At 42.1% G+C, this 15,074-nt stretch overlaps 1 protein-coding gene across 1 annotated transcript; it reads left to right on the top strand.

Moving 5' to 3' along the window:
* The first annotated feature begins 5,851 nt into the window (after nt 1–5,851).
* On the top strand, nt 5,852–13,155 carry LOC135547571 (GDP-fucose protein O-fucosyltransferase 2-like). Its single transcript, XM_064976686.1, has 9 exons — nt 5,852–6,053; nt 6,548–6,798; nt 7,170–7,314; nt 7,627–7,737; nt 8,032–8,098; nt 9,008–9,133; nt 9,370–9,550; nt 10,129–10,252; nt 11,882–13,155. Exons 1-9 carry the CDS (start codon nt 5,866–5,868, stop codon nt 12,033–12,035), a joined length of 1,347 nt encoding a protein of 448 aa, XP_064832758.1. The 5' UTR covers nt 5,852–5,865; the 3' UTR covers nt 12,036–13,155.
* Nucleotides 13,156–15,074: the final 1,919 nt, after the last annotated feature.

Here is a 15,074-nt window from a genome sequence, read left to right as displayed (position 1 = left end):
AAAGGAGTTTCAGACACAAAATCTATACCAAAGTGCATTGAAGCTGTTCTGATGGATCATGGTGGCCCATTGCCCTATTAAGACTCTTCATTTTGGTGTTACCTTTATTTTGGTAGTTACCTGTAGTTAGCCTACCGGTGTCTTTGAGAAGGGTGCAACTGCCGTCTGCAACTCAGGGCCTTCCTGCATCTACGCATTCCTGCATCTACAGGAACCCCTCTTTATACTTATATTAGTCCGTTTTTGCTCGAGGATGCAGGAATGAATGTAAAAAACGAAAGCAGGAAGTACCAGTGACTCGCTCAATACGGAAGTGGTCACTACGGAAGTGCTACACTACAGGAATGATTTGCTAGCACAGACTGTAATATGTTCCGGGATTCATCCAATGGCATTGAGGAGAACACCATCTCAGTCATCGGCTTCATCAATAAGTACATTGACGACGTCTTCCCCACAGTGACTGTACATACATATCCCAACCAGAAGCCATGGATTACAGGCAACACCCGCATCAAGCTAAAGGATAGAGCTGCTGATTTCAAGGAGCGGGAGACTAATCCGGACGTTTATAAGAAATCCCGCTATGCCCTTAGACAAACCATCAAAGAAGCAAAGCGTCAATACAGGATTAAGATTGAATCCTACTACAACACTGAAGCATGCCCGAGATCACCAGCTGTTCTGGATGACTGTGTGATAACGCTCTCTGTAGCCGATGTGAACAAAACCTTTAAACAGATCAACATTCACAAAGCCACTGGGCCAGACGGATTACTTGGACGTTTACGCAAAGCATACGCGGACCAACTGTCAAGTGTCTTCATTGACATGTTCAACTTCTCCCTGACCGAGTCTGTAATACCTATATTTTTCAAGCAGACCACCATGGTCCCTGTGCCCAGGGAAGTGAAGGTGACCTGCCTAAATGATTACCGCCCTGTGGCACTCACATTGGTAGCTTTGAAAGGCTGGTCATGGCTCACATCAACAGCATCCTCCCGGACACCCTAGACCCACTCCAATTCACATACCGCCCCAACAGATCCACAGATGACATAATCTCAATCAAACTCAATGCTGACCTTTCTCACCTGGACAAAAGGAACACCCATGTGAGAATGCTGTTCATTGACTACAGCTCAGTGTTCAACACCATAGTACCCTCAAAGCTCATCACAAAGCTAAGGACTCTGGGACTAAACACCTCCCTCTGCAACTGCATCCTGGACTTCCTGATGGGCCGCCCCCTGGTGGTAAGAGCAGGCAACAACACATCTGCCACGCTGAACCTTAACTCTGGGGCCCCTCAGGGGTGTGTACTTAGTCCCGTCCTGTAATCCCTGTTCAACCACAACTGCATGGCCAAACACGAATCCAACACTATCATTAAGTTTGCTGACGACACAAAAGTGGTAGGCCTGATCACCGACAACGATGAGATGCCCTAGGAAGGAGGAGGGAGGTCAGAGAACTGGTAGTGTGGTGCCAGGACAACAGCCTCTCCCTCAATAGAGCTGATTGTGGATTACAAGAAAAGGCGGGCCGAACAGGCCCCCATTGACATCGATGGGGCTGTAGTGGAGCAGGTCTAGAGTTTTAAGTTCCATGGTGTCCATATCACCAACAAACTATCATAGTCCAAACATACCAAGACAGTTGTGAAGAGGGCACGACAAAACCTTTTCTCTCTCGGAAGACTGAAAAGATTTGCCATGGGTCCCCAGATACTCAAAAGGTTCTACAGTTGCACCTTCAATCGCATCCTGACTGGTTGCATCACCACCTGGTATTGCAACTGCTCGGCATCTGACCATAACGCAATACAGAGGGTAATGCAAACGGCCCAGTATATCACTGGGGCCAAGCTTCCTGCCATCCAGGACCTATATAATAGGCCGTGTCAGAGGAAAGCCCATCAATTTGTCAGAGACTCCAGTCACCCAAGTTATAAATTGTTTTCTCTGCTACCGCACGGCAAGCGGTACCGGAGCGCCAAGTTTAGGACCAAAAGGCTCCTCAACAGCTTCTACCCCCAAGCCATAAGACTGCTGAACAAATAATCAAATCCCCACCGGACAATTTACATTGACCCCCCCTCCCTTTTGTACACTGCTGCTACTCGCTGTTTATTATCTATGTAAATTCACTTCACCCCTACCTACATGTACAAATTACCTCAGCTAACCCATACCCCCACACACTGACTAGGTACCGGTGCCCACTGTATATGGCCTTGTTGTTCTTATTCTTATTGTGTTACTTTTTATATTTTTTTTACTTTAGTCTACATAGTCTACTACACGGATTCGCTATTTTGTTTAGACCCTATCGCCAAAACGTTCATCAGAGGGTAGCCAGCTAATTAGGCCCTGTGTGTAGTCATTGTTAGCCACTGCTAGCGGCCTTTACCCTCTGCTCAGGCACCAGCCGTTTTTTTAGCCTGGATAATTACCTGCCAGCCTCGGACTGTTTTTCTCCACTACAACGCCAGATTCCTGCCGTAAACTCTGGACCATTGATCATCACAGCTAGCTTGCTGTCACTGAGTGACCCAGCCAAAGGGGGAGGAGTTGCAATCTACTGCAGAGATAGCTTGCAAAGTTCTGTCATACTTTCCAGGTCTATGCCCAAACAGTTCGAGCTTCTAATTTACAAAAAAAAATCTCTCCAGAAATAAGTCTCTCACTGTTGCCACCTGTTATAGACCCCACTCAGCTCCCAGGTGTGCCCTGGACACCATATGTGAATTGATTGCCCCCCATCTATCTATCTTCAGAGTTCGTTCTGTTAGGTAACCTAACCTGGGATATGCTTAACACCCCAGCAGTCCTAAAATCTAAACTAGATGCCGTCAATCTCACACAAATTATCAAGGAAACCACCAGGTACAACCCTAAATCCATAAACATGGGCAGGAATCCATGAGGGTCATAGATATTATCCTGACCAACTTGCCCTCCAAATACAAAAAAAACATGCCCTCCTTTGCCTAGGTATCCTGGAAGGATATTGACCTTATCCCGTGAGTCGAGGATGCCTGGTCGTTCTTTAAAAGTAATTTCCTCACCATCTTAAATAAGCATGCCCCTTTCAAAGAATGTAGAACTAAGAACAGATATAGCCCTTGGTTCACTCCAGACCTGACTGCCCTTGACCAGCACAAAAACATCCTGTGGCGGACTGCAATAGCATCGAATAGTCCCCACAATATGCAACTGTTCCGGGAAGTCAGGAACCTATATACACAGTCAGTCAGGAAAGCAAAGGCTAGCTTTTTCAAACAGAAATTTGCATCCCGTAGCTCTAACTCCAAAAAGTTTTGGGGCACTGTAAAGTCTATGGAGAACAAGAGCACCTCCTCCCAGCTTCCCACTGCACTGAGGATAGGCGACATGGTCACCACCGATAAATCCATGATAATCGAACATCTCAATAAGCATTTCTCTACGGATGGCCATGCTTTCCTCCTGGCTACCCCAACCCCGGCCAACAGCTCTGCACCCCTCGCAGCTACATGCCCGAGCCTCCACAGCTTCTCCTTCACCCAAATCCAGATCGCAGAAGTTCTGAAAGAGCTGCAAAACCTGGACCCGTAAAAATCAGCTGGGCTAGACAACCTGGACCCTCTCTTTCTAAAATTATCCGCCGCCATTGTTGCAACCCCTATTACCAATCTGTTTAACCTCTCTTTCGTTTCATCCAAGATCCCTAAAGATTGGAAAGCTGCCGCGGTCATCCCCCTCTTCAAAAGGGGTGACACTTTAGACCCAAACTGTTACAGACCTATATCCATCCTGCCCTGCCTTTCTAAAGTCTTTGAAAGCCAAGTTAATAAACAGATCACTGACCATTTAGAATCCGGTTTCCGAGCTGGTCACGGGTGCACCTCAGCCACGCTCAAGGTACTAAACGATATCATAACCGCCATCGATAAAAGACAGTACTGTGCAGCCGTCTTTATCGACCTGACCAAGGCTTTCGACTCTGTCAATCACCGTATTCTTATCGGCAGACTCAATAGCCATGGTTTCTCAAATGACTGTCTCATCTGGTTCACCAACTACATCGCAGACAGAGTTCAGTGTGTCAAATCGGAGGGCCTGTTGTCCGAACCTCTGGCAGTCTCTATGGGGGTGCCACAGGGTTCAATTCTCAGGCCAACTATTTTCTCTGTATATGTCAATGATGTTGCTTTTGCTGCGGGTGATTCCCTGATCCACCTCTACGCAGATGACACCATTCTGTATACTTCTGGCCCTTCCTTGGACACTGTGCTAACTAACCTCCAAATGAGCTTCAATGCCATACAACTCTCCTACCGTTGATTCGTTGATGTCATCTACAAAATAGCTTCCAATACTCTACTCAGCAAACTGGATGCAGTCTATCACAGTGCCATCTATTTTGTTACCAAATCACCTTATACCACCCACCACTGTGACCTGTATGCTCTAGTCGGCTGGCCCTTGCTACATATTCGTTGCCAAACCCACTGGCTCCAGCTCATCTATAAGTCTATGCTTGGTAAAGCTCCGCCTTATCTCAGCTCACTGGTCACGATAACAACACCCACCCGTTGCACGCGCTCCAGCAGGTATATCTCACTGGTCATCCCCAAAGCCAACACCTCCTTTGGCTGCCTTTCCTTCCAGATCTCTGCTACCAGTTACTGGAACAAATTGCAAAAATCACTGAAGCTGGAGACTTACATTTCCCTCACTAACTTTAAACATCAACTTTCTGAACAGCTAACCGATCGCTGCAGCTGTACATAGTCCATCTGTAAATAGCCCACCCAATCTACCTACCTCATCCCCATATTGTTTTTATTTACTTTTCTGCTCTTTTACACACCAGTATCACTACTTACACACCATCATCTGCTCATCATCATCTGGACATCTATCACTCCAGTGTTAATTTGCTAAATTGTAGTTACTTGCTACTATGGCCTATTTATTGCCATACCTCCTCATGCCATTTGCACACACTGTATTTGGACTTTCTTTTTTTTCTATTGTGTTATTGACTGTATGCTTGTTTATTTCATATGTAACTCTGTGTTGTTGTTTCTGTCACACTGCTTTGCTTTATCTTGGCCAGGTCGCAGTTGTAAATGAGAACTTGTTCTTAAATAGCTTACCTGGTTTAATAAAGGTGAAATAAATGTTAAAAAATAAAACTTGGTAAATATTGTCTTAACTTTTCTTGCACTGCACTGTTGGTTAAGGGCTTGTAAGTAAGCATTTCACTGTAAGGTCTACAGTTGATGTTTTCGGCGCATGTGACAAATAAAATTTGATTTGATTTTGACATTCAGGAATGCCCGAATTGTGGCCACCATTTGCAGGTTTTTTTTGTTGGCAAGTGGTGGAATTGCAATAAGCAAACTCAAATGATGGTATTCTATTATTTTCTATGTTCCAAAATATGTGATACAGGATATAGGCTACGCTAGCTGAAAGTTAAAAGTGTAGAATATGTTCTATTCTATTATTTTCTATCCTATTCTATTATATTCGATCATGCCATATTCTACCAAAATGTCAATATAGTGAAATGGAATGTTTCTGGAATTAGGCTGTATTCTGAAATGGGAAGTCCTAACTAAATTGTATTCCATTCTGACTGTATGTGCACTAATGCCAATTTATTGAAAGTGAACGAGGTAGAATAACTGACCAGCGTAAAAACAAGAAACTATAAAATCGTTGCTAAAAATCTACCCCCTTGACACATGCCACTCCTCCAGCAGGTGATACTGTCACGTTACCTATACTGTATCAAATTGTTACAAAATGCAGTTGCTATGCGCAACCACAGATGCTTCACCCTCCCGGAAGTGCGTGGCTCAACGATAAAATGGTGGACCACAGCTGCAGTGGATTTCAATCGCCCGTGTTGTGGATTTTTTCTGTTACATTTGTAGTCAAAATGTGTTTGATGGTTCTCGGGTTGAGAGCTGTAGACGCTGAGGGTCAAATTGAAGATGCATTCCGTGCAGGAAATACAGTATTTTCACCGACCACTGCAGCAGCACGGGATCTACGGTAAAGAGCGTCGGCTGCGTACTCATTAGCAATAGTTAACACAGATTTAGCCTGCTCTGTTCTTTAGCCTCTATTGCATTAGGGAGGCATTTAGCTCCAATCTATTCAGTTCGGTAACATTTGACTAGATTAGTTTAGTTTTCGACAGTGGTGCCAGTCATATCTGCTATAATGTTTTTTTTTTAAACTCAAGACGTGGGATACATATTCTATAACCAGAATACATTTTAAACCGATTGAATAAAGTCTTTATCACCAAGTAACTTAATGTGGTAGCTAAGTTAAACCTGCAGAGCAAGCGTGATACTAAAACGCTCAAAATGCAGGCTACCGTTGTCTACCTCACCACCTCCTGAGTGAAACGCCTCCTTGGATTCCTGGGAGCTGTAACTCTAGGTCTGACACAACTCATGTTTATCAGGCTGCCGGGCACATCAATATAACACAACAGTATTATACTATAATATTCAATCTCTATAACTTTATGCTGCCAGGTATCTTCTCTACGATGTCAACCCACCAGAGGGCTTCAACCTGCGTCGGGATGTCTACATCCGCATGGCATCCCTGGTGAAGACCCTGAGGAGACACGGTGACTGGGTGCTGGTGCTGCCTCCCTGGGGGCGTCTCTACCACTGGCAGAGCCCAGACATCCACCAGACAAGAATCCTCTGGGGAGAGTTCTTCAGCCTCACCAGTCTTCAGGGCAATGTGCCAGTCATAGAATACGAGGAGTTTATAGCCGGTGAGTGCAGCTGAGCTGAAGTGAGCTTTATTGTGCTGGCCTGGTTATACATCCACCATAGTTACTGGGATCGAGCTGGAAAGGATATTGTGGAAGGCAAATATCAGAGGCAGCACAGTAACACCCTGGTCAACACGACAGTGTGAACCACCCCTCAGACATTTGAGTACATTTACATGTTGCTGTGGTTGGTTGACTTCCCCTGATGCCTGGCTCATTTCCATTTTCGTCTGTTAATGATTGTTGCATGGGTGTAAGAAAGCATTATGATTCCTGGATATAAAGGCTCATACAAACGTATAACAAGTTATAAAACATTGTTATTTGCAGGCTTAAAGTAACATTTTATATTTCCATGTTTTTGGCTCCAGAGTCTGGAGGTCCGTTTATTGAACAGGTGCTGGTGCTACAGAACTATGCTGAAGGGTGGACGGATGGAAAATGGGAGGAGAAAGTGGATGAGAGACCCTGCGTTGAGCGGTTAATGTACTCCAAAGACAAACAGGGCTATTACAGGTACAGTAACCAGGTTCAGAGATGGATAGAAACACAAGAAACAAAGCACAATGCATTCCAAAGACACAAAGGACTATGGCACGAGGAAACTAACAGTCTGTCATCTGTGCTTACCTATCTCTATGTCTCGCAAAGTTGAACTAGAAAAGGTAAATACTTGCTACTAAAGGTTTTGTTATGGGAGTGGAAGCAAATGTGTTAGTAGTAGTATAGTGGGGTAGTGAGTATGGGGTAGTTGCAGTCAAAGAAATATCCCTGTGTTTTAATGGAGGCCTTACAACCTTTCCCCTCTTTCTCTCTCCCTCTCTATAGAGGTTGGTTCTGGGGCTATGAGGAAACCAGGTGTGTGAACGTCACTTGTCTTTCAGCTCAGGGCCACGCCTCCATGCTGGCACCCCTCCTGCAGAACAACATCACATCAACGTGAGTCAATAGAAGTCTGTGTTTGGCCATGGTAGATCAAATAATTTCATATGGAACCAGCCCTTATGAATGCTTGATTTAGGCCAAATCTTCTTGTCTTAGTAAATCAAATACTAATAATATAACCATATGACATGTGCTGTGGATTTCCAATTTAAACTAAAACTAAAAAAAACATTCTAGAGTTAGATGCATAGTCTTTATTGGATTTTCTGAATTTACTGTATGAGATGTGCACATGTTCACTTGTATTTCCTTTCATATCAAATAAAATTTGATTTGATATCCCTGAAGGTCAGTGATGTTGGATAGAGCAGAGACTGTCCTCCATGATCACTACGCTGGAAAGGACTACTGGAATGTTAGTCTGATGTTATGTTGTAAAGAATGTAGCTTATGTTTGGTAATGGTTGATAGACTACAATCATACACCGCACATAAATATAAATGCAACGATTTTTGTGAGTTACAGTTCATATAAAGAAATCAGTGAATTGAAATAAATTCATTAGGCCCTAATCTATGGATTTCTCATGACTGGGCATACAGATATGCATCTGTTGGTTCCAGATACTTTAAAGAAAGGTAGGAGCGTCGATCAGAAAACCAGTCGGTGTCTGGTGTGACCATTAGTTGCCTCATGCAGTGTGACAATGTTGTCCCACTCCTCTTCAATGGCTGTGTGAAGTTACTGGATATTAGTGGGAACTACAACACGCTGTCGTCTATGTCGATCCAAAGAAAACATGGGTGACATGTCTGAGTATACAGGCCATGGAAGAACTGGAACATTTTCAGCTTCCAGGAATTGTGTACAGACCCTTGAGATGTGGGGCTGTGCATTATCATGCTGCACCTGTAATGATCATGATGTTTAATCAGCTTCTTGATATGCCACACCTGCTAGGTGAATGGATTATCTTGGCAAAGGAGAAACGCTCACTAACAGAGATGTAAACACATTTGTTCATAACATTTAAGAGAAGTAACCTTTTTGTGCATATGGAACATTTCTGGGATCTTTTATTTCAGCTCAAACATGGGACCAACATTTTACATGTTGCATTTATATTTTTGTTCAGTGTAGATAAGATACTGTAGTAACAAGATGATTAACTAAATTGGGCATTTCAATGCCTCAACCTTTTGCTATTTAATTGTTCTGTCATCACAATTGTACCTTATTGCCACTAATTGAATGACTTGTCCTTACCTGTTTGTTTTAACAGTCCCCAATTTTGTTAATTGTCTTTTCGTGCCTTCTCTCTAGACTCGCCGCAGCATGGTCTTCGCCAAACACCTGCGTCTCCTAGGGGACGAGTTCCGAGCAAAGTACCTGAACTCCACAGACGAGCAGGACCAGACCGTATACAACGAGGACTGGACTCTCGTTAAGGTTTTCAGACCTCTTCACATGCATCAAATTCTTGCACATTTAGATTATATTTATTTATCCATTCACATTGATTACTTCCTGCACTAGCAGCATGTAGGTCTACTGTATCTACTTAACCTTTACAATTAATGGAGGGGACATGTTAACGTATGGATAGTTATGATTTGCTGTTGGTGGTTCATTTGGATTGGGCATGAGTGGTTTGATGTGTTATTAATTTCTGTGTGTAAACTCAGAATAAGCTGGGTTCTGCCAGAGGGGGGCCATACCTGGGTGTCCACCTGAGAAGGAAGGACTTTATATGGGGTCACAGAGAGGATGTGCCCAGCCTCAAAGGAGCTGTGAAGAAGATCATGAGCCTCATGAAGAAAACCAAACTAGACAGAGTCTTTGTGGCCACAGATGCAGATGATGAAGGTACTGTTTTACTTTTGTGCAATTGAGATAGATTGATGTTGAATTTAGATGATGGAGTTGATAATAAAGCAATTCATAGTTGCAGCTAAAAGAAAATAACATACTTATAATGTTGTTATGAATTGGAATGCCCACAGTCGATGTCTGCGCCCCCTGTGGAAATCTAAATAGCAAAATAAAACATCTGCATAGAAATTTGCCTGTCGCACACCCGCATCTGCAGTGAAAGATGTCAGGGCTGGAGTGGTGTTTGTCAGACCATGAGACATCCCCAAAAGTCGCTCTTCTCACAAAATCGTCTGTAGCCTCCAAACGGTTTAGCCTACACACTATGATGACCCCTCTATAGAAGGGAGAACTCACGAACATGTTTTGCTCTAGGATGCCCACAGGCCTCAAGACTCATTAGTGCCAAAAATAAGGGGTTAAATGCATAACAAATGTTTCATGATCTTTCTTATATAGGACAGACATTATCTGTTATTCAATGTGTTTGTATGGGCTAATTGCAATGAGGCCAAAAATATTTTGATCAAATAATTGTTTATATTAATATTTCATATGTCTGTCCTGTGCAGAGCTGGCGGAGCTGAAGAGGATGTTACCAGAGATGATACGCTTTGAGCCCACCTGGGACGACCTGGAACTACTCAAAGACGGGGGTGTGGCTATCATCGACCAATGGATCTGCGCGCATGCCAGGTACAGCTCCCAGCTTACACTGCGTGCTTACAGTATATATTCCACCATTCAGATGAAAGTGTTGCACAATGTGTGCGTACTGTAGCGAGCTGTAATGAGTACAAATTATGCAGACGTTCTTGTGCTTTCCTTTTGTTGAAGTGCACATGTTAATCCCTAAGAGTCTACTGCTACGGCATAATATAACATAAGTCATAAAACCAAAAACATTTACAGAATAAAGGCCCAATTACTGGTAAACACATAACAGAAATGTGACCGTAATGAAACCAGGCTCTGTGCACAAGCCCACCGTGGGATAGTAACTGCGCCGCGTGGAAGTCACAGGCTAAATTAGGCTACATGCATAAATAAGGCTAAATACAGTGTACAGTAGCATGATGTTCTAAATGTCCATAAACAAGGCTATGCATAAACAGTCAATATGAAACTGATAATATTACCCCTGAAATGATGGGTGAGCTACACCAGACCGAAGGAGCTAGTATTACTAGCTAACATCTTGGCTTAGCTGGCTAGCAGTAGCATGACACACATGAAAGAAAAATACCACATAGATATGGTATATTTGAACTATCAACACTCAACTAAAGTAATGACATGTCAGACAGTACTTACTATTAGATGCACACACTAAAACACAGGTCAAATACAGATTGGTGAGGAACAGTCCAACTAGTCCATCCTCTTCTGACCACGATCTCACTCTGAAGACAGGAGCGGGTTTCAGAGAGTACGTTTACATACTGTTATGTTCCCCAGCAAGAAAACCAAATATGTCACTCAAACTGAAGGGGGAACTAACAAAGTGTCACTAACAACAACCAAAACAAAACAGGTGGGGTTTTAGCACGGGTTCTAAAAGACAGTCATGGGGGTGTCCACTGAAAGTTGACTAGCAACAACAACTAGAATCTCAAAGAAACCCACTAAATTTGCCCAAGAAGAGGCAAACAAAAGAAAAACCCACACCAAACTTAAAGTTAGAAAGCAAACCAAAAGTTTAGCAAAATGAAAACAGGGAAGATCAGATAAAATTGTTTTGAATTTAAAATGACGATTGCCAACTAAAGGTGTTGACACGCCACATCGCTCAAGACAACTGAAGCACTTGGCCAGCCAGTCTTAAATAGAACCTGGGCCAGCACATGTGAAACACCTTCCCAATAATGAGATGGTAACATACACTGACTATCGAAGTGACACCAATTGGTGCGCCCTACTAGCTAATGTGCTATACGTCCAACCTCAAAACATAACTGGAAAAACCAAACCCTGTAACACATGTGCACAGTAATAATTTGGCAGATTATGCAATAGTCATGTAAACACGTTACTCTGCTTATCTTAATCGGTGTAAGGTCAAAATCAAAGTAAGCCGACGCCGATTAAAAACACCGGGTTTTCTGAGAAATCTTTAGGATTATTAGGACATGTAAACACGTTTATTTTGATTGCCAATCTTCTGCAGTTAGAGTGCCATCAGGTAGTCTGAGTCTTGTTATATTGTATTTATGTTGAATATTTCTTGTTGGTTTGATACTTGTAAAAGTGACTTGTCTTTATTTCTTAGTTGCTCTTGGATGGATTAATAAAGTTGTACTGAATTGAATTCCTTCCATTTCCCAGGTATTTTATCGGAACATCCGTGTCGACCTTCTCCTTCCGTATCCACGAGGAGAGAGAGATATTGGGATTTGAACCCAAAACCACCTACAACCGCTTCTGTGGGGACAGTGAGAAAGAGTGTGAACAGCCCACACACTGGAAAATAGTCTACTGACTCATCAATGCAAAACCCCACTCAAGACCTCTTTAAAACATGCCAAAAGCAGTGTTGAAGTTGATATTTTTTTCATTTTTCATATATATATATGCTACCATTAAGTTTGGGGTCACTTAGAAATGTCCTTGTTTTTGAAAGAAAACCTTTTTATTTTTGTCCATTTAAAATAACATCAAATTGATCAGAATTACAGTGTAGATATTGTTAATGTTGTGAATGACTATTGTAGCTGGAAACGGCAGATTTTTTTAATGGAATATCTACATAGGCATACAGAGGCCCATTATCAGCAACCATCACTCCTGTGTTACAATGGCACATTCTGTTTATAATTTTAAAAGTCTAATTGATCATTAGAAAACCCTTTTGCAAGTATGTTAGCACAGCTGAAAACTGTTGTCCTGATTAAAGAAGCAATAAAACTGGCCTTCTTTAGACTAGTTGAGTGTCTGGACCATCAGCATTTGTGGGTTCGATTACAGGCTCAAAATGGCCAGAAACAAAACTTTCTTCTGAAACTCGTCCGTCTATTCTTGTTCTGAAGATCTCGTACAATGATGTGTACTACTCCCTTCACAGAACAGCGCAAACTGGCCCTAACCAGAATAGAAAGAGGAGTGGGAGGCCCTGGTGCACAACTGAGCAAGAATACAAGATTGCCTGCAATGACAACAAGCTCAGTCCGATGATGCTGTGACACACTGCCTCAGACCATGACGGACCCTCTACCTCCAAATCGATTCCGCTCCAGCCTCGATGTAACGCTCATTCCTTTGACGATAAATGTGAATCCAACCATCACCCCTGGTGAGACAAAACCGCGACTCGTCAGTGAAGAGCACTTTTTGCCAGTCCTGTCTGGTCCAGCAACGGTGGGTTTGTGCCCATAGGTAACGTTGTTGCCGGTGATGTTTGGTGAGGACCTGCCTTACAACAGGCCTACAAGCCCTCAGTCCAGCCTCTCTCAGCCTATTTTAGACAGTCTGAGCACTGATGGAGGTATTATGCGTTTTTGGTGTAACTCAGGCAGTTGTTGTTGCCATCCTGTACTTGTTCGGATGTACCGAACCTGTGCAGGTGTTGTTACACGTGGTCTGCCAATGGGGGGGACGATCAGCTGTCTTCCTGTAGCGCTGTCTTAGGCGTCTTACAGTATGGACATTGCAATTTATTGCCCTGGCCTCCTCTGCAGTCCTCATGCCTCCTTGCAGCATGCCTAAGGCACATTCACGGAGATGAGCAGGGACCCTGGGCGTCTTTCTTGTGTTTTTCAGAGTCAGTAGAAAGGCGTTATTAGTGTCCTAAGTTTTCATAACTGTGACCTTAATTGACTACCGTCTGTAAGCTGTTAGTGTCTTAACGGCCGTTCCATAGGTGCATGTTCATTAATTGTTTATGGTTCATTGAACAAGCGTGGGAGACAGTGTTAAAACCCTTTAAAATGAGGATCTGTGAAGTCATTCGGATTTTTACGAATTAACTTTGAAAGACACGGTCCTGAAAAGGGGACGTTAGATATTACATAAAAAATCAAACGTTTCCAGCTACAATGGTCATTTACAACATTAACCATGTCTACACTGTATTTCTGATCAATTTGATGTTATTTTAATGGACAAAAAAATTAGCTTTTCTTTCAATAACAAAGTCATATGTAAGGGGCCCCAAACTTAACGTGTGTGTATAATTGTGCAAACTGGGGTCAATTGACCACTGACTGAATGTGATGCTAAAATGGTCTGGGCAGTCAGATTATTTAAAAATCGCCACTTTAATTTGACCTGTTTACACTCATTGCATCTTTCTAATCAGTTTCTAGGTATGTTATTGGCCTTTTTTGGTGTTGTGTGAGAATGATCAAATCAAATCTGGCTGCAATCAATGGTATTTCAATTGCTGTGCGATTATTATTTTTTTTAAATAAGGGAACTATTTTTTGGTCATGTAACATGCACTGAAAGTGCAGTGTCTTCTATGACCAATTCATACTGTATTCGGTTGTGAGTCTACCTTATGTTGCATTATGGTGTATGATATTTTGTGAGCTTGAGGAACCTGTTTTTGTTTTGTTTTCCTTTGTGACTGGCCTATGATTGAAACTTGCTTGGTTGACATTTCAGTCTTCGAACAGAGAAAAACAGATATGTGGTTAAATATAGTATGTTGTTGATCCATTTTTTTTGTTCCCCGCATGACCTGTTTAAGGTAAGTTCAAAGCCATATAGTGAACATTGATTGACCAGGTAATTATGAAATAGAATATGATCTATATTTTATATGATCAGATAAAAACTACTTATTTTTTTTACAGATAAAATGATGATAATTTTGGGATTTTATTTTAATCTTTCCACTTGTATGACTGTCATTTTGGTAATTATTTAATTATAAATTATTTTCAAGAGTATCAATCAGAGCATTCATATTTTCGATGATTACATAAATCTTTTTCTTACAACAAAAGGACAGACTGACACAAAGCAGTCACTATCACCTGCCAATATGTTCTAAGGTGAACTGCAAAATTTATTTATTTATATAATTATATTATATAATTATATAATTATATTTATATATATATTATATATACAGTACCAGTCAAAGGTTTCGACACACCTACTCATTTCTTTATTTTTATTATGTTCTCCATTGTAGAATAATAGTGAAGACATGGTTTTTATATTCTTCAAACAAGCCACACTTTGCCTTGACAACAGCTTTGCACACACACTCTTGACATTCTCTCAACCAGCTTCATGAAGTAGTCACCTGGAATGTATTTCAATTAACAGGTGTCTTTTTAAAATGTGTACAATTTCTTTCCTTAATGCGTTTGAGCCAATCAGTTGTGTTGTGACAAGGTACTGGGGTTGCTCAACTAAAAGTTTTGAGATTATGCTGTGGGATTTAAGAGGTAATTTGCTGTTTAGTACGGTACCCTGTGCCACTACTTCATTGCTCCAGACCAGCACAAGGGGGAGTTAGAGCACTGATTATGCTTTTGGGTCCCAATGCACTACTGTGTCTAACTGACAA

Source organism: Oncorhynchus masou, chromosome 10 (assembly GCF_036934945.1).
Source record: "Oncorhynchus masou masou isolate Uvic2021 chromosome 10, UVic_Omas_1.1, whole genome shotgun sequence".
NCBI lineage: Eukaryota > Metazoa > Chordata > Actinopteri > Salmoniformes > Salmonidae > Oncorhynchus > Oncorhynchus masou.
The sequence above is the reverse complement of the archived record's forward strand: the minus strand, read 5'-3'. Positions and strand labels throughout refer to the sequence as shown.